Raw genomic sequence first — 23388 nt, forward strand, 5'->3', positions numbered from 1 at the left:
TGTAGTCCCAGGACCGTATGGCCAAATGCAACAAAATCCTACAGTGGCCCCGCGAGGACAAGGAAGGAACAACATCGCCAGAGGACACGAGAAATGAAATAGAAACTCCTAATGGAGAGAATGAAGAGAGTGGTCCTGAAAACCGTAACAGCGAGAGGAAAGTACAAGAAGGACCAACAACGGAGGAAAGGACCAGGGAAGCGGGCGAGAATGGAGACAGCGAAGGAAAAGGTACCCAAGAAGGAAGAAGGGGGAGCCCAGTCGTAGAAGGGGGTCGAGAAGGACACACTACCCCGGTAAGATGCACCCGAGTTGGTCGAGCGGTGGTGAGACCATCCAAGTATAAAGACTATGAACTGGAATAACACTCACAGTTATGTAATTAGTTTTGTGTGGTATAAAAGGGGGAGATATGTAGTGTTGCGGTCTAGTGGACGCGCACTACTTAGGCACGCAAATGCGTGTAGCGGCCATATTGGACACTACTGCGCATGCGCGAGACGCGCTAGGCGGATTAGAGCGATCGGAGCAGTTTGCCCGGCGCTCTCTTGTGTGTTAAACGATATAACTAATAAAAGAAGGTTGGAACCTTATCCTGACTGCATCTCTTCACTGGGGGAACTACACCAACATTACAAATAGCTCTGGCTAATCACTTATAAGGTCCCAAAGGCAAGACTTATTGGCTATGCCAATGCTTCTTTCTGCAGAAATGTCACTGAATAACTCTATTGAAATTTCTTCAAATAATACCGTAATGTCACACACATGCAATCTGAAAACTTGGCAGAACTGGTTTAATGGAGGCCGCCTGCTGGTGCAGGAAACCAGGGTTCGAGCCTCCAGGCCGCGTCCACATCCTGTGATTCTGGGCAAATCACTTAGGGCCATCTGTAGATAAAACGTGTTTTGCGATTCTCTAATTGCAATTTTTAGGGAATCGCAATTAGAGAATTGCAAAACGGAATGTAGGTAGAATTAGCAAAATATTTTGCGATTCCCACCTATTCCTTATTTGCGAATCCCAAATTGAGATTCGCAAATAAGGAATACCTTGCCATTCATTCCTATGGGCTAGAAGGCCCATAGGAATGAATAGGAAGACATTCTCAATTTGCGATTCTCGATTAGAGAATCGCAAATTGAGAATGCAATTTCAAGGTTGCAAGGGTGTCAATAGGACACCCTTTTGCACCCCTGAAATAAACATGTGTGCACATGTGGCGCACATACATGCGCTAATTGCATGTATTTGCGCCACATGGCACTTTGAAAAATGCAAAAAAGTGCATTTTTCAAGGAAATCGCAAATTACCACCAACCTGAGGTTGGTGGTAATATGCGATTCCTTAAGCCAAAATTGCACAACTTGGGTGCTTCCTACATTTCATTTAAGGAATCGCAATTTGGGATTCCTTAAATGCATTAGCAAAATAAGGAATCGCAAATTTTGCGATTCCTTATTTTGCGTGTGGGTTTTTGTGTGCTACATAGCACACTGCCCAAATTGCGATCGCAAACGCCGAAATTCGGCGAATTTCAGCATTTGCGATCGCAATTTGCCTTCCTACGTATGGCCCTTAGGGCCATATGTAGGTAAAACGTGTTTTGCGATTCTCTAATTGCAATTTTTAGGGAATCGCAATTAGAGAATTGCAAAACGGAATGTAGGTAGAATTAGCAAAATATTTTGCGATTCCCACCTATTCCTTATTTGCGAATCCCAAATTGAGATTCGCAAATAAGGAATACCTTGCCATTCATTCCTATGGGCTAGAAGGCCCATAGGAATGAATAGGAAGACATTCTCAATTTGTGATTCTCAATTAGAGAATCGCAAATTGAGAATGCAATTTCAAGGTTACAAGGGTGTCAATAGGACACCCTTTTGCACCCCTGAAATAAACATGTGTGCACATGTGGCGCACATACATGCGCTAAGGGCATGTATGTGCGCCACATGGCACTTTGAAAAATGCAAAAAAGTGCAGTTTTCAAGGAAATCGCAAATTACCACCCAAATTACCGCCCAATGCGATTTGGGATTCCTTAAATGCATTAGCAAAATAAGGAATCGCAAATGTTGCGATTCTTATTTTGCGTGTGGGTTTTTGTGTGCTACATAGCACACAGCCCAAATTGCGATCGCAAACGCCAAAATTCGGCGAATTTCAGCATTTGTGATCGCAATTTGCCTTCCTACATATGCCTGAATGTGTAACGTAAATACGGTGCTATGTAAAGCGCTCCGATACCTTCGGGTCGAGTTCGCGCTATAAAATATGCAAAAAAACAAACAAAAAAACAATTACAGACGTATACATGTTTGTTCATTTGTGGAAATCTGAACAATACAATTTGTTTGGAAATATGACTAACTACATTAGATTTCGACGTACAAAACAACTTTCACATTCATAGACATTGTAACTTATTCATAGTTCATGTATAACAAATAGCAGTAACAAACTTTGTTACTGTTTTATGCTTTTGTTAGCCACACAGAAAATAAAAACCTAATTTTACATCTCATTAGTTTCTAACCAAACAATCTTTGGGCTGGCTTCATATGAAGGTGAAATGTTAGGACTAACAACATGGCACCCGTTGCTGGCATATATGATTCTGAATTAGCATTGTAGTTGTTGAGTATAACTCGGGTTTACCTGTCTCTCTCTTATTTCTATCGGTTAGTGTCGTTCGTCCTTTTTCAGTGTCTTCACGTTTTTTTTAGTTCTGTTTTCGTCCTTTTTCTATGTCCCGTATAGCTGTCATTCAGCCCTATTGTCAGGTCTTGGGCGCTACCAACCTATGGCTGCGCAATATCCCGTACTTCTCCCGGCATGCCCTGCGCGGCCCGGAAAGGCCCGGCTATTGACAGTATGGCGGTTTTGGCAGAGCTCTCCTGAGGGCAGAAAGAGGAAGAGTCGCCCATGGTAGAAGTAGGGAGCCCGAGCCAGGGCAGCCATGTCCTTCTTTCGAAGGAAAGGTGAGGGACCGCGGGAAGGGAAAGAGGTAGCTTTGGGGAAAGTGGTACTAGAGAAAGCATAGCTTTTGAAGGAGAATGGGTTAGCCCGGAGAAGTGTCTCGCCTAGGAGGGATACATATTCAAGCCTTGAACCTCCTTGTGAACTGGCAAGGGCACCGGCAACAGGAACGGATCTTTGAACGTGTGGGTTGTCCCAGCATGATTGAGTCAGACAATCTGACATGCCTTGGTCTTTCTTCTAGCGGCAGTGTTGCGGAAAATAACAATCTTTGGAAGAGATGTCCTCGGGTGTGACAGTCTTGTTATGTCCTTTAATGACCTGTTTATGCTGACCATCCCGTTTAGACCACAGTGGTTTGTTTACCTAACGATATGCATGTGTGTTGAGTTATCCAATTTATGGCATTTTGAATGGATCAGTGACAGGCGTATATTGGGTCATATAAAATTAGTGCATGGGTAGTGTGATGGTCCCATCGAGTCTTTCGCTAAGTAGGTTTCTGAATCCTTCAGTGGGGATAATTTTCCGTACTCCAGTGAGAAACAAGTGGAACTAACCAGTGATGCGTTTGAGTCCTCAATTGAAAATTAACCTTGTGTTCTTCAACTTGGGGACAATTTCCCATGTAATTACCAAATGGAAAATATAACCTAATAGTAAGATGCCTACAAAATATAACCTAGTGGTTTCCACTTTTCTTATTTTTGTGTTTTATCCAGCGAGTTATTTTTATGCCTAGACACATCTCGAACCAAACAATGGCACAATTGGTTACTAATACACATAAATTAGCTCTCAAAACTCTAGCTCAAGTCATCCGCGTTTCTAGGTACACACCACAGACAGACTTCTAGATTTGAGGTACCTACAGAGAGGAAGTTCTACGGGGCCTTCACTTCAGTCTGTATGACGAGCAGTACACATTCTATAAAGAGAGCTTTTCGCTACCCGTAGCTTCGGAATCTAATATTTTATTTGGAAACCGGACAGATTTCGAGTTAAAATAAATAATATAAATACTAGATTACACTTATGTTGGTTATCACAATCCTCATTCATTTTTTGCATACATTATACACTTACGTATAAAGTAATATTGATTTCCGCAATACTTACTGGCTATATGCACAATAAAGTTACTTTTCGATTTTTTTTGTTTTTGTTGGGGGGGTGTGGGAGCTGTCAGTGCGTTTTCCTTACCTCCTGTCCATTGCACCAAAGGTCTAACGAGTAACAAACCCAAATTTCAGACACAAGGGCCAGGTCTTCTAGGTTCAAAGAGGGGGGTTTGAAATGATCCTAATCTTTCGCGGGCATTCACTATTGTATGGGACGTTCAAGAGACATCTGTTTGAGTGACAGTTATTAGAATAACGGGTCTTGGTTAAAATGTCTCTTATTTCAAAAGATGCACAATAGAGGTTAGGATCATTACAAACCTCCGTTGTTAGGTCTGACGTGACAGCGAGCTGACACTAGACGTTATGTGATGAATCTAAAAAAGTGCTTTAGGAAGCACTACCAGAAAAGCAATACCAGAAGAGGAGCTTTGACTCTGTCCACGTTGGTAGTCGGGAGTACATGTTTTGATTCGGCAGAAGTTGTGTGATTCCACAAAAAAGTGCTTGCCCTATCCTCAGCTGTGGTCAATTTGTTTATTTAGTCATCAGCCTGAGTTTGAACTATCGGGGGTACAAAGTAAGGCAGTCATTAACTTTAGTTTTCAGAGTGCAGGTTTGTGTTTGAGAGCCCAGGGCTACGCTAATCTACATGGATTTTTTTAGGTCTGGCTGGACAGTGCAACTGTTGCTAGGCCTTGTTTGAGCAACAAAAAAAGAGCTCTTAAAGTTCCCTTGAGCGGCCTAGGCTCCACAATTTTGGTTCCCCTGATTACAGGAGTTGTATGGGCCCATTTTGCTTGCTTCCTCTAAAAAGACTCTTTGTATTGCTATTTTTGGCTCGTGGCAAAGTTTGTCCTTGATACAGCAGGACTGAGTTAGTTATGGGGACAAGCCAATGATCATGTCTATAGGCCTGATCTGTGTATTATGAAATGTTATGATAAAGTCAATAGTGCTGACTTATTTAAGGTTTGATTCAGGGATGAGGAATTCCTATAGCCCGACACCCAGGACATATTGTTTGGGGTCATTGGCAACAAGTTTTCATGTGTATTTTGCCCTTGGGACAAGTAGGCCTAACTCCCTGCAGCACAAACCCTTTGGTTGCCAGTTTGCAGTACCACATTATGGATCAAGGAAGGGCACTGTCTGCAGTTAAGGTAATATTTTTGCCCATATGTTAATGGTATTCAAACTTGCATTCATGGTTCATTCATTGAAAACCTTTATTATTAGGGTGAGCGCTCTAAGTACATGTTGTAAGCTCCGACTGCACTACTGACAGTGGTTCCAGTATAAAAATGTGTACACACCTTTTCAAAGTTTAGCAATGAGGCTATGTATAATGCTCCCAGAATGCTCTCTGATTTGATGTAAATATTTGCAGAAGCTTGAAAGCAAGATTGATGATTCTTTGCTTTCGAAATAAAATGTTAATAAATTAGTGTTAAACAATTTCTCTAAACTAGATTATGGGAAACAAAAATAAACAAGCATTGGTAAATCCAGTAGGTCTGAAATTGGTGGTCAGCTTTTTAGTTTTGTCAATGTGTGACTTGTTTTGGCATAGTTTTTGTAAAATCTTATTGGTGTGGGAGCTGCCGGGCCCTCACCATTATACCAAACATTGACAAAAGAAAACATTGTTTTTGGTCTCAAAGCACACACTGCCACAGTAGTTACTGGCACTGAACAAAGCTACTCTGTGTGCTGATATACTCCTTGTGAAAGAGCAGAATGCTGTCACTCACAGTGAAGCCTTCCGATACAGAGAAACAGAAATTTAATAAACGCAAAAGGTCATGGTCAATGCCAGACCAAATTAGGGGCCCAATTATTAAAGAAAGTCTCAAAAGTACAACCATGGTATAGGTCCTTGAATTAAGTGCAGCTATACGGCTTTTGTGAATTCCCAAGAATTTACAGAAGTAGGACAAGAAATACTACTCCTAGAAAATATTTGACACCTCCATTTTACCATGAGCAAATATGCATGTATAGATTTGCTCATGCCGACATCGGAGTGTTTGCAAGCTCACTTTGCCTCCAACCACTTTTTTTTCCCAACTCTGGAAGAAGATTTACGTCTGCCATTGTCAGGAGTAAATTTCCAACATTTCTCAGTATGGGAAGAGATTAGAGAAGAGTTGTCGAAAACCCTTAAAACATGCAAGTTAGTCGGTTTGCACAGACTCAAAAGGGCATTCTAACCCTGGAACTATTGCTTGCCACTACCTTCGGTCCCAGTATGTAGAGCAGCGGAAACGTGGCAACATAACGGGATTTCAAGTATTAAAACACTACTATGGTATGTGCCCTGGCATAATCCAAGACGCTATATCAGAGGTCTTATATAAGGAGATCGCTGCCATAATTTGTTGCCGCACTACATGGCACCAAAGGGACAAGTGGATTTTGTTGCAGGACAAGTAGATTTATGAAGCAACCTGCCCCATGGACAAGTAGATATTTTATTAAATTCCACAGCCCTGTTTGATTGTTCTTAATCTATATTAAAGCCTACAGATATGTATTTTATTATGTAGAATCTCACAGATTACTGTAATAGGCAGTGGTGTTGGTGATGGACACTCACTGTGACAAATCCTGTGTACAGAAGGTTTGCTCTGTTTGATTTCTTGTTGGGCCATGTTAGGAGAGATAATATTTTGCTTAGCTAAGTGTAATTTGGTATACATTTTTAATTTGATGACTGCGTGTCTCATATTTGCCTTGTGGAGAAGCTTCCGCTCAAAACTGTAGACCTGAGTTTGTTATGGTGACAAGCAATATGCAGTGTAGTACACAGGAAACGTTATGTCTAATGCAATAGGTCTGGCCTTCGTATTGAGAAACATTAACAGTTTGTGTAGCTACAGGTTGTGGACAGGGAGCTAAGGGTTCTGGTGTTGGCCACTGAGCCTGAGAGTTTTCTTGTTAGGCCTTGTTGAGGGGGGGTTGTATATTGTTTTGTAAGCCTTTATTTTTCTACATATTTGTAATTTTATAACTGTATGCATGATGAATGCCAGTTTATGAGCACTTGAATAGGCCTATCTTAGGTGAAACCTAAAGCCAAATAGGGTTCACTGGGAAGAGTCATGCCAGTCATGATCTGTTTATTATGAAACGTTATGATAAAGCCAGTAGGCTTCGCCTACAAATTGTGAAAAGCATGTGTTAAAAACAATAGACTTTTAAGGATGGTTTGTTATTACACTGTGCTAAACCTTTAGGCAGGTATTTTGTTAGATGTAAATTTCATAGGTTACAATAGCAGGCAAGGGTTTTCATATAGGTGATCCACCCGAACAAACTGTGCACTACAGTAACCCTTGTTAGGTTGGTTTAGGAGAGATAGTGTTTTATTTTGCCAATTGTACTTTTGTATACATTTGTACTTTCATGACTGCCAGATAGTTCGCCTGTGGTAAGCTTACAGTCTGTACAGTAGGGTTGAGTTGGTTATGATGTCAAGCCAACAAGCAAATAATAAAGGTTTTAATGAAGTGTTATGATAAAGGCGATGGGCATGACCTTTTGATTCTGAAAAGCAAATGTTAAAGTAAATTGCTTTTCAAGAGTACAATAATGTTGTTCTGTATTAAAACCTATACATTGGTATTTTGTTATATGGAGCACCACAGGCTACCTCAATAGTCCAGGGGTTTGGTGCTAGTTATCCCCTCTGACAAACTGTGGATATAGATGATATGCAAAACACACAAGATGATGGACGGAATGTTGCACATTGGCAAAACATTCACCCCCGTCACAGATCTGGGTTTAATCCATCGTTATTTTGCTCACCACGCCACCCCAGTTCAGACATGGCCATATGCAAATCAGTCTTGACCCTGTGCCTCATGAGAACAGTCCTGTCCGAACTGCCAAGCCATGTCTTCCCTGGACCGGAATCAAGCACCCTAAGACCGGTTTCGGGGTTTCACCCCGCTTCAGCCAGGATAGCTTGACTCCAGTGGCGTAGTGAGCACGGGACCCACGTCTGGGCATACCCTTCCCACATAGGGCAAACAGCAAAACACACAAGATGATGGACGTAATGTTGTACATTGGTAAAACATTCACCCCCTGTCACAGATCTGGGTTTAATCCATCGTTATTTTGCTCCCCACGCCACCCCAGTTCAGAAATGGCCATATGCAAATTAGTCTTGACCCTGTGCCTCATGGGAATAGTCCTGCCCGAACTGCCAAGCTATATCTTCCCTGGACCGGTCCTTGGATGCTTGATTCCGGTCCAGGGAAGACATGGCTTGGCAGTTCGGGCTGGACTGTTCCCATGAGGCACAGGGTCAAGACTGATTTCACCTGCACTGTGAAGTGTCCCACTTGACCACTTCCTCTAAACAAGGAGACCTTCATGGAAGGCTGTTGTCCATAGTGTATCATTGCTTTATCATTCCAAGACGTGTCTGTTGCAATTAGAATCAATTGTCTTTCTACTCATAGGCATTCAAAAGCTAAGAATTGATCTTTTGAGAGGTTTCTGCATTTTAAGGCGTTTTTGTGAATGACTGCCACTGCACAACCTGCCTTTTCAGTTTACTTAGTTGGATGATAGTGGGACAAGTAAACGAGTTGCAATGTTTTCTTTAGCTAAGTTTCAACAAAAAAGTATAATTTGCAGGTTGTGAGCAGTGATTATCTGTTTTCTCTCAAATATTCACCACACGTACATTAAGGCAAGATGTATTTTAAGCTAGCGTGCATCATAGAGGGCTTGGGACCACTAATTGTTTTTATTTCTAATAAATTATTGCAGTTAACACCTTTTCTGCATTTTTCTTACACCGTTCACAATAGCCGAGATGATGGACCCTTGCTTGTTTAATATATATATAATATTCTCAGATTCATTGTCTTAGCCTGTTAGGTGGGATTGGCAGTCCCGATGCAAGGTTCTTTTTGTTATTGCAAAGTAAAGTCTTTATGGTATTTTCCTTCAAGGGACAAGTTTTTTTTTTTTGCGGGTGGCTGAGCATGTTCACCAGGGCTGAAAGATTGCCATAGAAATCTGAGAAGTTAGATGCTAAGGATCTTACTACAGTAGTGAGGGTCTCAATACTCAACTTTAGGGTGGTGGGGTCTGATACAAGCTGGGGTTTCACTCCACCATTAGCGATTATGGGTTTTTAGAGGGTGGGCTTGTCCGAAGGGAAGCCAGGTTTTTGTCAGTTGGAGATCTAGGTGTGCATTACATATCGATGCTGTTAAAACCATTTCTGAAGTACTAAAAGGCAATCAGTTGGTGTCTCTGACTCATTAAAGGTGCTAACACCAAGTTGTTTCAAGATCAAAAGAGTTGATCCATTAAAAATATATCTGTTTTAGCTTCAACATTGTAAGTGTAATAGTATCATATCACAGTAGATACTTGTAATTAATAAATTAATATAAATTCACCATCATTTTCTCTTTTCTTTCTGCCTTCATATCCATTCTGTGGGATACAGTAGTTGGAGTCCTCACCAGTTGATGATCAGAATAATTTTCATAACCTTGTCAAGCTTGTGGGGAGAACAGGTTTGAAGAGGCCATGGTACACATAATGACCTTAAGACCTCTAAAGGAATGGACGTTTGTACTCCTAACTCATATCCCATCCCAGTGGAAAGAATAATCAATAATTTTATTTATAATGTGTGTACACATAAGTGCTGTACAGGATGAAAAATGTACAAAAAGCAATACATACTAAATGAGTGGAAATGAGAAGCTGTACAGAACATGATTCAGCCACCCTCACCTGTGGATTCCCAGAGAAGCAGGATACCTACACCAGGGAGCCCAGGTGCATAGGTGCGTAATGGTGTCTGAACTACCCGTGGAAGGCAGTGGGGATCTTCGGATGTCCAGCTGCTACCGTGACCCGTGGATCACGTCGGTGTAACTCAGATGTGGATTTCGGATGAGGAGCACCAGAGGAGAGACGAGACACCCGAAATAGTACAGGTGTTGCAGGAGCACAATGTCCACCCTTCTCAGGGGCACTTCATAGTAGGATAGAGGTCTTGGAGTTGCAGCTGTGAAGACTAGGCGATTACGAGGAGCACAGGAGCCGTCCATGAGCTGTCCCATGACCACCTGTCAGGGGGGTCAGGGACGCTACTCTGGTGGACTGACCAGACAGATGCTCCCAGGGGCCTCTGCTTATCTTGCTTTCAAGATGGCAGAATGAAGCGGCCACCTGGTAGAGCTCTGGGAACCTCTCCGAGTGAGGTGTTGTACAGGGGATTAGTCACTCCCTTGTTGTTTGTGTAGTTTACCACCAGAGCAGGAGCCATGGGCTCCTGCACTGTAGTAAACTGGTTTATGCAAGGAGGGCACCAAATGTGCCGTTCAAAGCAGTCTGGTGGCACTCAGAAGCACCCCTGCTCTGGCCTAGAGCCAAGTAATTCTAAAGGAGAGGGGTTAACACTTCTCCTTTATGGGAAATCCTTTGTTCTGCCTTCGCCAGCCCGAGTTAGGCTCATCAGCAGGAGTGCAGGTCAGTGTCTGGGGTTGGCGGCTGCACTGGCTTGCATGCAGACCCTGCCAAGCTACACAGGTAGACATGGTGGGCTCCTCTAAGGAGCCCCCTAGTACATGGTGTCATGCAACTAACACTGGAATCGGTGTAGTTTCATGATTCCAACAATCTTGATACCAAACATGACCAGGTTCAGTGAAGCCATTATGTAGTTGGACATCTCCAGTTTGCTAGTGTCCACTACATCCCTTAAAATAGCTTCTTCGCACTTACAAAAGCCCAGAGAATGGAGATCAGGGTTTGTAGGGTTGCTTTTGCTTGTGCAGGGGTACCCTCACACTCGGAACCATGCACCCTGCCCTTTGGCTTAAGAGTCTAACTTAGGGGTGACTTATAGGTCTAAGTGCAGTGACCACGATATAAGGTAAACCTTATATCTGTATTGAGAGGTGCATGTACCATTATACACAGGCTACAATGGCAGGCCTGTTGAGACAGTTTGCATTGGCTCCTCTGGGTGGCATAATACATGCTGGAGCCCATGTAAGACCCCAGCGGTGCCAATGCCCTGGGTACCTTAGTACCATAAACTAGGGACTTAAAGGAGTATTCCAGTATGCCACTTGGGTGTACAAAGTACTTACCAAACCAATTTAGGGGAGAGAGCACTGACAATGGGGTCCTGGTTGGCAGGGTCCTTGTGTACTACAGTCTCAACATTCTGACACCAGGCACAAAGAGAAGGCAACCATGTCAGAAGGGTCCTACTTTCTTACATAAGCCCTCCAAACAAAAGAAGGTTAGACTAACCTTTCCCTGTTTTCTTTTTAAAGTGGAAATATCTTGAAAGTCCATCTGCTTTGGCATGGTTACTCTATGTTGTTCCACTGAGAAGCCCATCCCCTGTAGGGAAATGGACCACCTCACAAGTTTGGGGTTTTCACCGTTCATCTGTTTCAGCCATAAGAGGGGCTTATGATCTGTCTGAACAATGAAGTGAGTGCCAATCAGATATGGCGTCAACTTCTTCAAGGCCCATTCCACAGCAAAGGCCTTCCTTTCTATGCCTGACCAACGTTTCTCTCTGGGGTCAACATTCTGCTTATAAAAGCTACTGGTTGATCCTATCCCTCTTCATTGAGTTGTGATAGCACTGCTTCTATTCTTATCTCAGGGGCATCTGTCTGAATAATAAATTGTTTGGAGTAGTCAGGACTCTTCCGAATTGGAGCTGAGCACATGGCCTTCTTCGGGGCATCAAAGGCCTCCTGACAGCTAACTGTCCAGTTCACCTTTTTAGGCATTCTCTTAGAGGTGAGATCATTGAGGGGTGTCACAATGTACCCATACCCCCTCACAAATCTTCTGTAATACCCAGTCAGCCCCAGAAAAGCTCTGACCTGAGTCAGAGTAGTTGGAGCAGCCCAATCCATAATGGTTTGGATTTTGCTCTGTGGGGTTGAACTTGGCCTCCACCTACCAAGTGGCCCAAGTAAACCACTTTGCTCTGCCCTAGCTGACACTTACTGGCCTTAATAGTGAGGCCTGCCATTTTCAAGGCCTCAAGTACACTCCTGAGGTGGACCAGGTGATCCTGCCAGGTGGAACTAAAGACAGATATGCTGCACTGAAGTGTTCCAGACCTGCCAGAATTTGATTCACCAACCTCTGGCATTACAGAGAAGTGATAGTGCCCACCAAGAGTTGAAAATGCAGTTGTTTTTTTAATACAGATTTTATTTATCAAATGACACATACGGAGCAGCGCTAGGTAATCCAGAGACGTCTGCCCAATCAAAATTCAGCATTTGATTTTTACAAAGTAATGCAAGGAGAAAATGAAAGCAATACAAATTAAATATGTCAAATGAAAACCCCCCCAACTCCACCCGTTGCAATAACAGCTTCGTAAATAACAGCCTAGCTGTACATTATGCTCCGTTACCACTTGCCCTCAGAGCTGAAACGCTAAATAACAACATCCTGCACCAGCAAGGAATCATCAATCCGGGTGGAAGTGCCCCGGTGCAGCAACAGGCTCCAGTAGCAGACCCTGATAGTCTGCCCAACGCTTCCACACTTTAAAGTGCTTCTGCGGGCACCCTCTTACAATGAAAATGGGAAGTTCCAGGCCCATGCAGAAGTCCAGTCCCTTCTTCCATGCTGACACCAAGGGTGGCGTCGGCGCCTTCCATGCCCTAGCAATATCCCGTTTAGCTAAGGTAAACCCTAGCAGCATAAGATGACGTTTATAGACATTGCCCACAATTCCATCCATAACGTGTAAAAGCACCAGTTTCGGGAAATGGGGAAAGTCCCAGCCCAACACTTCTGAGAGACAAGCCACCACCCCTCTCCAGAACTGTGACAAAGCGAGACAGTACCAAACCGTGTGCATCAGGGTCCCCTCCTCCCGCTCGCATCTGAGACATAGAGGGGAGGCAATCAATCACGCCCTCCACAGTCGGACCCGCGTAAAATAGACCCGGTGCAAATATTTAAGCTGAACCAGGTAGCAGCCGCACCGCTATGGCCGCCCCCCGGGGGAAGGCCAGGGCCTTGGTCCAGTCCTCTTCATCAAGTGGACCTACATCTTTCTCCCAGGCTGTTCTGAGCTTTAATAGTGTTGGGGAGTTGTGAGTCACCAGGGTTTGATAGATCGTGTGGACTTTATGGTCTTGGTGGTCCCCCATAAACACCTTTGCTTCTATTGGGCTAAACTCCGCCAATGTCTCCAGGCCCTCTAAGGTAGGGGAAAGGGCGTGCCAAAACTGTAAATATTTGTAGAATTGGGTTTTTGGCATCTGAAAATCCCTCTGTAGTTCTTGAAAGGATCTCAGTCACCCACACTTGACATCCCCCAGGTTAGAGATACCAATGTTATCCCATCCAGGGAACCCCGAGAGCGTGGCTAATTGCGTCAGGCGACCATTGTTCCACAGGGGGGTCTCCGTGGCAGTGTATTCCACCACCCCATCCTCCGCAAGGCTTGTCGCCAGAGTTGAAAGACCACCTGTGTTGCCGGTGGCAGGGATCTACGCACTGGTGCCAAATACAGAATTATGGAGGGAGAGATCCCCCATAAGGCGCCGCTCCACAGCATATGCAGGGTCATCGCTATCCCCATACCACCACTCATTCAAGACAAGCAGGTGCGAGGCCATGTAATACGATAATATGTCAGAGGTCCCAAGTCCACCGCAGTAAGTGGAAAGGAAACCTGTTCGTAGGGCGATTTTAGCCGCACCTCCAGCCCATAGAAATTGGCCCAAGGCCGCATTAACTTGCCTAATCCATTTAGGAGGAATCGGGTAGGGGTAATTCTGCAATTGATACAGCAAACTGGGGAGCGAGACCATCTTAGAAATGGCCGATAGGCCAAAGATCAACAAAAGCATATGTGACCATGTCTTGAGGTTGTTTCATACATGCTCCCAGACCGGAGCCAAGTTCCGCTCCCATGCCACTGCTGGTGAGTCCGATAGAAAGACCCCGAGATACTTCATCCTGACGGTAACAACCCGTACCGACGAGGCCCAAGCCCTACGCATACCCCAAGGACCACAGGGTAGACTTGCTGGGATTCAAGTAGAGGCCCGATGACTCCCCGAAGACCTGCATTATACGAAGCAGCCGAAGCCCTGTCCTATCCACATCTGTAAGAAAAAATAAAACATCGGCGGATAAGGCAATACGATCCGACCGGCCATGCGCCCACTCGAAGCCGGTCACCTGCGCATCCATGCGCACCCAGGCGGCCAAAGGTTCGACTGCCAGCGCAAACAAGTAGGGAGACAACGGGCATCCCTGCCGGGTACTCCTCCCAAGCAAAAAAGTGGAGGAGGTGGAGCCTGCGAAGCGTACCGCCGCCGTAAGATCAGTGTAGAGTAGGGACAAGTAGGGCAGGAAGTGAGGACCAGGATTTAACCGGCGTAACAGCGCGGATCGGGGTGCACTAAGGTGGTAATGTGGGACCGCAAGCGATTGGCTAATGCCTTTGCCAGTATTTTGGCCTCCACATTTAGAAGCGAAATGGGACGGTAGGAGGCGTGTTGTTCTAGGGGTCTACCGGGCTTATGAAACACCACCACTTCTGAGTGTCTCCAATCCCGAGGAAGACAGCCACGGTCGCGGGACTCCTCCACCAACCGCAGGTAATGGGGCCCAAGCTGCAGAAAGCATTTCTTAAAAAATTCACAAGGAAATCCATTTGGCCCGGGGCCTTATCCGAATTAAGTTCTCCAAAGGCGGCACCAATCTCTTCCTCTGTGAGCAAGAGATCAAGCTCGGCCCTAGCCTCATCAGACAGTGCCCGCGGCGGGAGGTCATCCAAAAACCGGCCTGCCACGTCCTTGTGAAGGCATTCTGTGGGGGCATACAATTCTGCAAAATAGGAGGAGAAACTCTCAGCAATGTCAATGGCGTCTGTAAGGGGCCCCCCAGTCGGGCCAACAATACCAGGAAGGGGCTGGGCATGAAACATCCCCTGACACAGCAGATGAAGCATCTTGCTAGACTTGTCACCCCACTGGTATACCCTACTACGCATCGCCAACCAAATAAGACGAGCCTCATCCGAAAGAAGAGCTGCATAGTTCTGTTGCGCCAGCAGCAACTGTTACTGCATGTGCTCACCCCCTTCGCCCCTACTATGATGTTCAAGCTCAGCAATATTAGTCTCTTCCAATAGCAGAGCCTCCCTCCAAACCCTGCGGGCCACCGCGCAAAAGGAGATATCAACGCCCCGTAGAGTGGGCTTCAGTGCCTCCCAAAGAGGTTCAGCCCCGGTGACCGACCCAACATTAAGTGTCAATTATTGGTCAATGGCGCCCTCCAGTCATTCCCTGTAATCTGCCTTATGGAGATTCCACGTAGAGAGGTGTCAGCGGAAGAGCTGCTGTGTCCAGCCCATCCAGGCCGTCAAAGTAATCTGAGAGAACCCTTCGGAAGGATATCTGCCTCCACTACCCTATTCGCTGCCGCCGAGGGACAAACAAATAATCAAGACAAGAGAAGGAATTGTAGACCGCAGAGGGATACGTATAGCCCTGAGTATTCCGGTGCATCTGGCGCCAGGGGGTCCACCTAGTCGAGCGGCCGCACCCTCCCCTGGCCACCAGCGATCCCAGGCCATATCAAGCACGTCATTCCAATCACCCCCAACTATAGACAGGTCGTCTGGCATATCTGCCCATAAGGACATGAGCCGCTCCACCAAGCCCCACAAGAGTGGAGGGGGGCATGTACACAACCTAGAATCACCGGTTCCTGCCTGACCCTGTCCTGTAGGAATAAGTAGTGCCCTTGGGTGTCCGCCCACGTCTTCATGTATGTGTATAGGACCCTGCGGTGAATCATAATCGCCACTCCCCGTGACCCCCTTGGAAACCCTGAATGGAATACATGGACATAGCAATACCGTTGGAGGCAGAGCGCTTTCAAACCCATAAGATGCGTTTCTTGGAGCATGAGTACATCAGCATGAGCCCTCTTGGCCTGTTGGAGGACAGCCCCCCGCTTAATTTTATCCAGAACCCCCTGACATTCCAGCTCACTATTTTAAGAGTCCCGGGGGATACCAGAGAGCCATCACCTGGGTCGGCCATCAAAGATTCCTATGGGAAACACTGGTGCATGAGAAAGCAAGTGGTGCAATAATGGAGGCCTCAGCATTTTGTGGCAAAGTGCGACCTGTCGAAAACAACATAAACAAAAACAACCCAACAATCCCCCACCCAATACTTCAAGAACAATGAAGCATCTGTTGCGGCGAGTGTGGCCCGCAGACCCCAACAGGGAGTCCCGGCCCACCTCGACCAATGGATCCCCAAGTTACAACCCGAAATCAGCAGGCCTCTAATCCGTCGGAAGGTCCAACAGAAGAGCTGGCCTGCACATAGACTCCTTCGATCCAAGTAGTAATGTCGAATAGTCCAAGGGCTGCAATCTTCCCCACCAATTAGGAAGCCGATGGAGTCTGCTGGGAGGCCGAGCCGACCGGGATGACGTACTGCAGGAGCGTAATCGACGATTAGACCTGGAGCGCTTGCGTTCCTTGAGTTTCTTGTGGGGCTGTCCCCGAGCTGCCTCGCTGGAAGAGGAATCGGACTCCCTCCGATGAGGCGTGTGGGGTTGCAGTCTCACCACCTCCTCTGGCGAATCAAAGAAATACGTGCGGGAGCGATACACCACCCGCAGCTGGGCAGGGTACATCAGCGCATAGGGAAGCTTAAGATCACGAAGTCGGGCCTTGGCTCCCAGAAAGGATTGCCGCCGCTGCTGAACTAACTTTATATAGTTAGGGAAAATCAAGATGCGCGCATTGTCGAAGAGCAAAAGTTCCTTGGCCCTGGCCTGTTTGAGTATTACATCACGGTCATGGTAGTTCAGCAGCTTTGCAATAACTGGCCTCGGGCAGGCACCAGGCGGAGGCTTCTGCACAAGAGCCCTATGGACACGCTCAATGATAAAACATCGGGACAGAGTCACTGGGGGAAGCCAGCTCTCCAGCCACTGAGAGAGGAACTGTTCCATGTCCTCCCCCCACCCCCCCCCCCCCCCCGGGAAAGCCGATAAAGCGGAGAATATTGCGACTGGCCCGGTCCTCCGCATCCTCCACGTGAGTCGCCAAGGGATGTATCAAGGGCAGCCACCAGCTTCCGCAAACCGGCCACCTCGTCCTCCACGCCCGAAACGTGCATTTCAGTCTCTGTGATGCGGGCCACGGCGTTCCGCAGGTCTTGCCGAAGAAACATGACATCCGAACCAACCGCCCCGATTTTAGCATCAAGGACATCTCTGGACTGCGTAATAGCGGCCATGAGCGCAGCATTGTCCGGAATATCTGGTGCAGCCACCTGAGATCCACCAGGTGCAGCTGCGGCGGCCCCGGGGGCCGTGTATTTATCCATCGTGCTCTGTTTGGCCGAGCCCCCACTCGCCTTGTCTCTCGTCATTGTGCCCGCAGGACCCAACCAACTGTCCGACCACTCTGCCCCAACTTCTCGGGCCGCCTCGCCTGGAGGCCACAGGCCCGTCTACGGGAGCAGAAAGGCATCACACTCCTGTGACCATCACTGGCTAGTCTAAAGCCCCCCTCAGGCGTATGAAGAGACCGGGCGAAGAATGTCTCCAGGGCTATGGACCCAGGTCCCTCGCGACCCGGCTGCCGAACACGGGACCACGAGCAAGCCCCAATGCAGAACTACCGGTAGGGGGCAGCCACGGTACAACGTACCAGCATCGAGGCCCCCTCACACACAGCAATGAGGCACCACACCCAAGTAGTGGCCGCAGCCCCCAGGGTATGTAGCCAAGATCTTAGGGGGCACCCCCACCTGCCTCCGGGCCCATGCTGACCTACTTCCAGGAGAGTCAGCCAAGGATCCTACCAACTTCAACAGGCCTGCAATCTGACTCTGTTGCTGCCAGCTAACACGACCCGAAATGGCCGCCGGAGCGAGGGTGTCGTCACCAAGGCCCAGGTCAGAGGAGGGCTCGCCAGTCGTTCTGGCGCCCAGGGGGGCGCTATCCCAGCATATGGTTGCCCGGCGGCTGCCAGGCACAATTCTCGGCGTCCTCACAGCTCAGCTCCCCCGGCAGTCCAACCCTACCACCGGGAGTCCAGTCCACCGGCTCCCCCGCAGAAAATGCAGTTTTAGGTTAAGCATCATCTGCGAGCCTGATGTGCCAATAGCCTGCAGTCAGGTAAAAAGTGCTGAGATTTTTGGCTGCAGCCAGAGTATTAACAAGCTCATCTGCTCTTGGGATTGGATGGGCATCCATGTTAGTGACTGCATTGAGTCCTCAGTAGTCTACACAGAACCTCCTTCTGCCCTGGGTGTGAGGTTTGAGTACAAGGAGTACAGGACTAGCCCAAGTCCTGTCTAAAGGCTCAATTACCTCCAACTCTAGCATCTTCCGGACTTCTGTCCTGGTGCAATCTCTAACATGGTCAGGTTGCCTGTAGATTATACTCTTTACAGGCAGTCCTTCACCTGTGTCCACCTCATGGGCACGCCAGGTAGTTTAACTGGGTGTCAGAGAAAAGAGTTCTGGGAACTGACTGAGTACTTGTCTGCAGTCAGTTTGTTGCTGGTCAGTGAGGCAGTCTACACCATGTACCACCCAATTGTGGTTCACATTAACCGGGTGGTGTGGGATGAGGGAATCAAGAAGAGCAGGGATGTGGAATTCCTATAGCCCGACGCCCGGGACATGTTGTTTGGGGTCAAGGGCAACAAGTTTTCATGTTGATTTTGTCCTTGGGACAAATAGGCCCAACCGCCTGCAGCACAAACCCGTTGGCGCCAGTTTACAGTACCACATTATGGATCAGGGAAGGGCACTGCCTGCAGTTAAGGTAATATTTGTGTCCATGTGTTAATGCTGTTCACACTTGTATTTATGGTTCAATAATTCAAAGCCTTTATTATTAGGGTGCGTTCTCCAAGTAAATGTTGTAAGCTCTGACTGCACTACTGACTGGTTCCAGTATAAAAAGGCACACACACGTTTTCAATGTTTAGCAATATGAGGCTATGTATAATGCTCCCAGAATGCTCTCTGATTTGATGCAAGTATTTGCAGAAGCTTGAAAGCAACATTGATGATTCTTTGCTTTCAGAAATAAAATGTTAATTAAAAAAATGCAAAAACATTTAGCTAAATTACTGTAAAGGTTTAAGTACCATTTCTCCGCAGCATCATTTAGTAAAATGTGTTGGTGTATGCTAGTATTTCCCAAAAATATTCATAATGTAAAATCAGTGTAACCAGTTTTAATAAGATTATGGAAAACCTAAAAATAAACAAGCATTGATAAAGCCAGTAGGCCTGAAATTGTTGGTCAGCATTTTGGTTTTGCCAATGCGTGACTTATTTTGGCATGGCTTTTGTAAAACCTTATTGGTGTGGGAGCAGCTGGGCCCTCACCATTATAACAAACATTGGCAAAAGCAAAAATAGTTTTTGTACTCAAAAAGCACACATTGACGCAGTAGTTCTTGGCACTGAACAATAAGACTGTGCCGATATGCACCTTGTGAAAGAACAGAACCGGTCACTCGCAATGAAGCTAGCCAAAAGACAAAGAATTTTAATAAACACAAAAGGTCATGGTTAACACCAGACCTAAATAAAGTGTCAAAAAAGTGCAGCCATGTCCTTGCATTAAGTGCAGATATACGGCGTTTGTGAATTCACAAGACTTTACTGAAGTAGGCCAAGAAATAGTACTCCTAGGAAATATTTGTGAACTGCTTTTTAGCATAAGCAAATATGCAGGTGTAGATTTGCTTGTGAAAATCTGAGTGTTTGCAGTTCTTTTTACCTCCAACCCCTTTTTTTGCCCAACCCTGGAAGAAGTTTTAGGTCTGCCATTGTCTGGAGTAAATTTCCAACCTTTCTCAGTATGGGAAAAGATTAGAGAAGAGTTGGTGAATACCTTTAAAACATGCAAGTTAGTAGGTTTGCACTGACTCAAAAGGGCATTCCATCCCTGAACTGTTGCTTACCATTACTTTCAGCCCCAGTATGTAGATCTGCGGAAACGTCGCAACATAAGGGAATTGCTAGTATTCAAACCCTACTTTGGAAGGAGCCCTTGCATAATCAGAGAGTCTATTTTATAGCTCCTATATAATGAGATTGCTGCTATAATTTGTCACTGCATTACATGGGGGTACAAAAGGGACAAGAGGGACAAGAGGATTTTGTTACTGGACAAGTAGATTTATGAAGCAACCTGCCCCACGGACAAGTAGATATTTTATTAAATTCCACACCCCTGAAGAGGGTCACTCCCTTCCTCCTGTCCCTTATCAGTGGCCATGAGCAAGATCTATCAAAGCAAGGCCTCAGACAGTTGACATGAAGCACCCAATGGGGTCTTCTTGAAGTGCCTAGTTCCACCAGATGGGTGACCCACCTTTCTTCTCCAAAATTGTATGGAGGCCACTCCATTTCTCTTGGAGTGCAGTTGGGGCCTCTGGATCCAATACCCACACCTTCTGCCCTAGCTAGTAAACAGTAAGAACAGCCTTTTGGTCATGTCATAACTTCTGCAGTTCTTGACACGCCTCCAAGTTTTTGGTGGCCTTCATATACTCAGCCATACGTGACAGTAGGCTCAGTATACTGTTTTTCGGATTGTCCCATAATCATACCTTTGAGGGTCTTGTTGAATCCTTCACCTAACCCATTGCACTGTGAATGGTACTGTGTGGTGAAATGATAAGTTACACCACACTCTTTCTACATAGTTTTCACTAGACAGACAGGAAGTTTGCACCTCTGTCTGACCCCACCTCCTTAGGAAAACCCACTCTGGAAAAGATTCCAAAGAGGGCTTTGGCCACTGCAGGTGCTGTAGTGATCCTAAGGGGAATAGCCTCTGGGTATCTCGTGTCATGGTCCACCACCACCAATATGTATCTGCACCCAGCGGCTGTTGGAGGCTCTAGGGGACTGTAGCGGGTGCGAGGGAAACACGGAGGCAAACTCGTGATGATACTCTTGTTTTAATGTTTGTACAACCTTCTTTAAGTGTCGGACATGGTGATAGTATGGCAAGGGAAAATCGATTTCCGGTTCTGTAGGCGTCCGTACTCTCCGGGTAGGTTTTCGTCGCCCGGGATGCTCCAGATTGTTGCTCGCACTGGGAATATGGTCCCTCCGGCCAATCTCAGGGTGAAGACCGAAACAAAAGAGAAGGGAGACTGAGGTCAGTACAGTGTTCACTTCACACTGTTATGAGGGCAAGGGAGTGAGGAGTCACACAGTGCTATCTACAGTAGAGCTACGTGACGGAAAGTGAGGGAAAAGGGTTCTGTGAGGTGCGGTTCCTAGAAGTATTAGTGCCTTTTCTTAAAGCCCCAAGCAGAGATTCGAGCGCGTACCTGCTGGTGCCACGCTTCTCCGGAAACGTGGCGGGGCGGGTCACAGGGTCGTTGGCCTCCTGGTGCTGGATCTGTTGGGGTCTCCGCTCCGTAGTTTCGTCCTTCACTCCTCTCAAACTCAGGTCTCTCGTCCGGGTGTTCCTTCGTCGCTCCTTCTTCCTCCTCGGGGTTCGTGCCGTTGTCCGTCTCCGCTCTTCCGGTATTTGAACTCCTCCTACTGTCTTCGTCATACGGGGGGGGCGGAGCCGGCAGATACGTCGGCCCAGTTAAAGAAACACTGTCCACTTTGTTCTACCTGGTTCCGGGTACACGGCTCAGGCTTCCAAGTGTTCGTATGCTGGAGAGACAGAGGGGAGAGGTAAACATTCCCACAGTCAGTCGTTAAAGGTGGGCTCGCAGCGTTGTCTAGTGGGTTCTCAGTGTCACCTCGTTGGCTCTCCTCGTCACACACCACCCCCCCTGGATTCTCCCGCTCGGGGAGAGGAAATCGGGAGAGAAAGTCTGCGCTGCCATTGTCAACCCCTTTTCTGTGTTGTACGGTAAAGGCAAACGGTTGGAGAGTCAAAAACCACCGCAAGACCCGGGGATTGAGAGACTTGTTGCGGCTCATCCACTGTAGTGGAGCATGGTCGGTATAAAGGATGAAGGGGTGGCCCTCTAGATAATACCGTAGCTTGTCCACGGCCCACTTGATTGCTAGGCATTCCTTCTCAATTGTGGGATACTTAACCTCCCTAGGGAATAGTTTTCTACTAATGTAGAGGATAGGGTGTTCTACCCCGTCTGCTGATACCTGGGACAACACTGCTCCCACCCATGAACGGTCTAGAGTAATCGGGGGAGGCCAATACCGGGTTGGTGGTGATTACCCTTTTCAAGGTGTGGAAGGCGTTCCACATGGCTGGAGAGGGGTGGTGAAAGGTCTGGGGTCGAGAGTCTTTCTTTAACGTGTCAGTTAAGGGAGCTGCGATATCTGAGAAGGAGGGAATAAACCTCCTATAATACCCTATGAGGCCCAAGAAGGCTCTCATGTCCTTTTTATTGGCAGGAAACGGGGTCTCGGAGATGGCTCGCACCTTTTCTATCTGTGGCTCTATCACCCCGTGCCCCAAGAGGTACCCTAGGTACTTTACTTTATGGTAGCCTATTCTTGACTTTTTGGCATTGACATGTAATCCGGCTTCTCTAAGGGCCTTCAGTACCAGGGACAGGTGTGTGAGGTGGCTCTCCCAACACGGGCTGAAGATGATGATGTCATCTAAGTACGCCGATGTAAAGTGTTGATGTTCTCTTAACACCTCATTCATCAGCCGTTGGAAAGTCGCTGGAGCGCCATGAAGTCCAAAAGGCAACACGTTAAATTCGAACAATCCATCAGGTGTAGCAAACGCCGTTTTCTTCCGGTCTTCGTCTCTTAAGGGAACCTGCCAATAGCCTTTGGTCAGGTCCAGGGTAGTTATACGGGGGGGCGGAGCCGGCAGATACGTCGGCCCAGTTATAGAAACACTGTCCACTTTGTTCTACCTGGTTCCGGGTACACGGCTCAGGCTTCCAAGTGTTCGTATGCTGGAGAGACAGAGGGTGAGGTAAACATTCCCACAGTCAGTCGTTAAAGGTGGGCTCGCAGCGTTGTCTAGTGGGTTCTCAGTGTCACCTCGTTGGCTCTCCTCGTCACAGGGACCAACTATGTCAATCCCCACCCTCTCAAAGGGAACACCAACCACTGGTAGTAGGATTAAGGCCCTAGTAGGATTAAGGGGGCCTTTGTAGTGCTACCTGCCTTGCCACAGGCTTGGCAGGTGACACATGAGCGACAAAAATCTTTGGTGTCTTCAGACATGCAGTGGTTAATTTGTTATACCAGTAGCTCACTACGCAAATCTTAAA

General features: G+C 46.8%; 1 protein-coding gene across 3 annotated transcripts in view; it reads left to right on the forward strand.

Annotated features, from left to right (window-relative positions):
* Window positions 1-2833: 2833 nt before the first annotated feature.
* AKAP10 (A-kinase anchoring protein 10) overlaps window positions 2834-23388 on the forward strand; it is a 505176-nt gene continuing 484621 nt past the window's right edge. For 2 of the 3 annotated variants that reach the window (XM_085649332.1, XM_085649333.1), the window contains exon 1: window positions 2835-2989. In XM_085649332.1, the coding sequence (XP_085505458.1) occupies window positions 2968-2989 (22 nt within the window). In that variant the 5' untranslated portion in view covers window positions 2835-2967. Of the gene's footprint in view, window positions 2990-23388 lie in introns of all 3 variants that reach the window. The other variant, XM_085649331.1, reaches the window with a different exon arrangement.

This window comes from Triturus cristatus, chromosome 3_2, assembly GCF_964204655.1.
Source record: "Triturus cristatus chromosome 3_2, aTriCri1.1, whole genome shotgun sequence".
NCBI classification, from domain to species: Eukaryota; Metazoa; Chordata; class Amphibia; order Caudata; family Salamandridae; genus Triturus; species Triturus cristatus.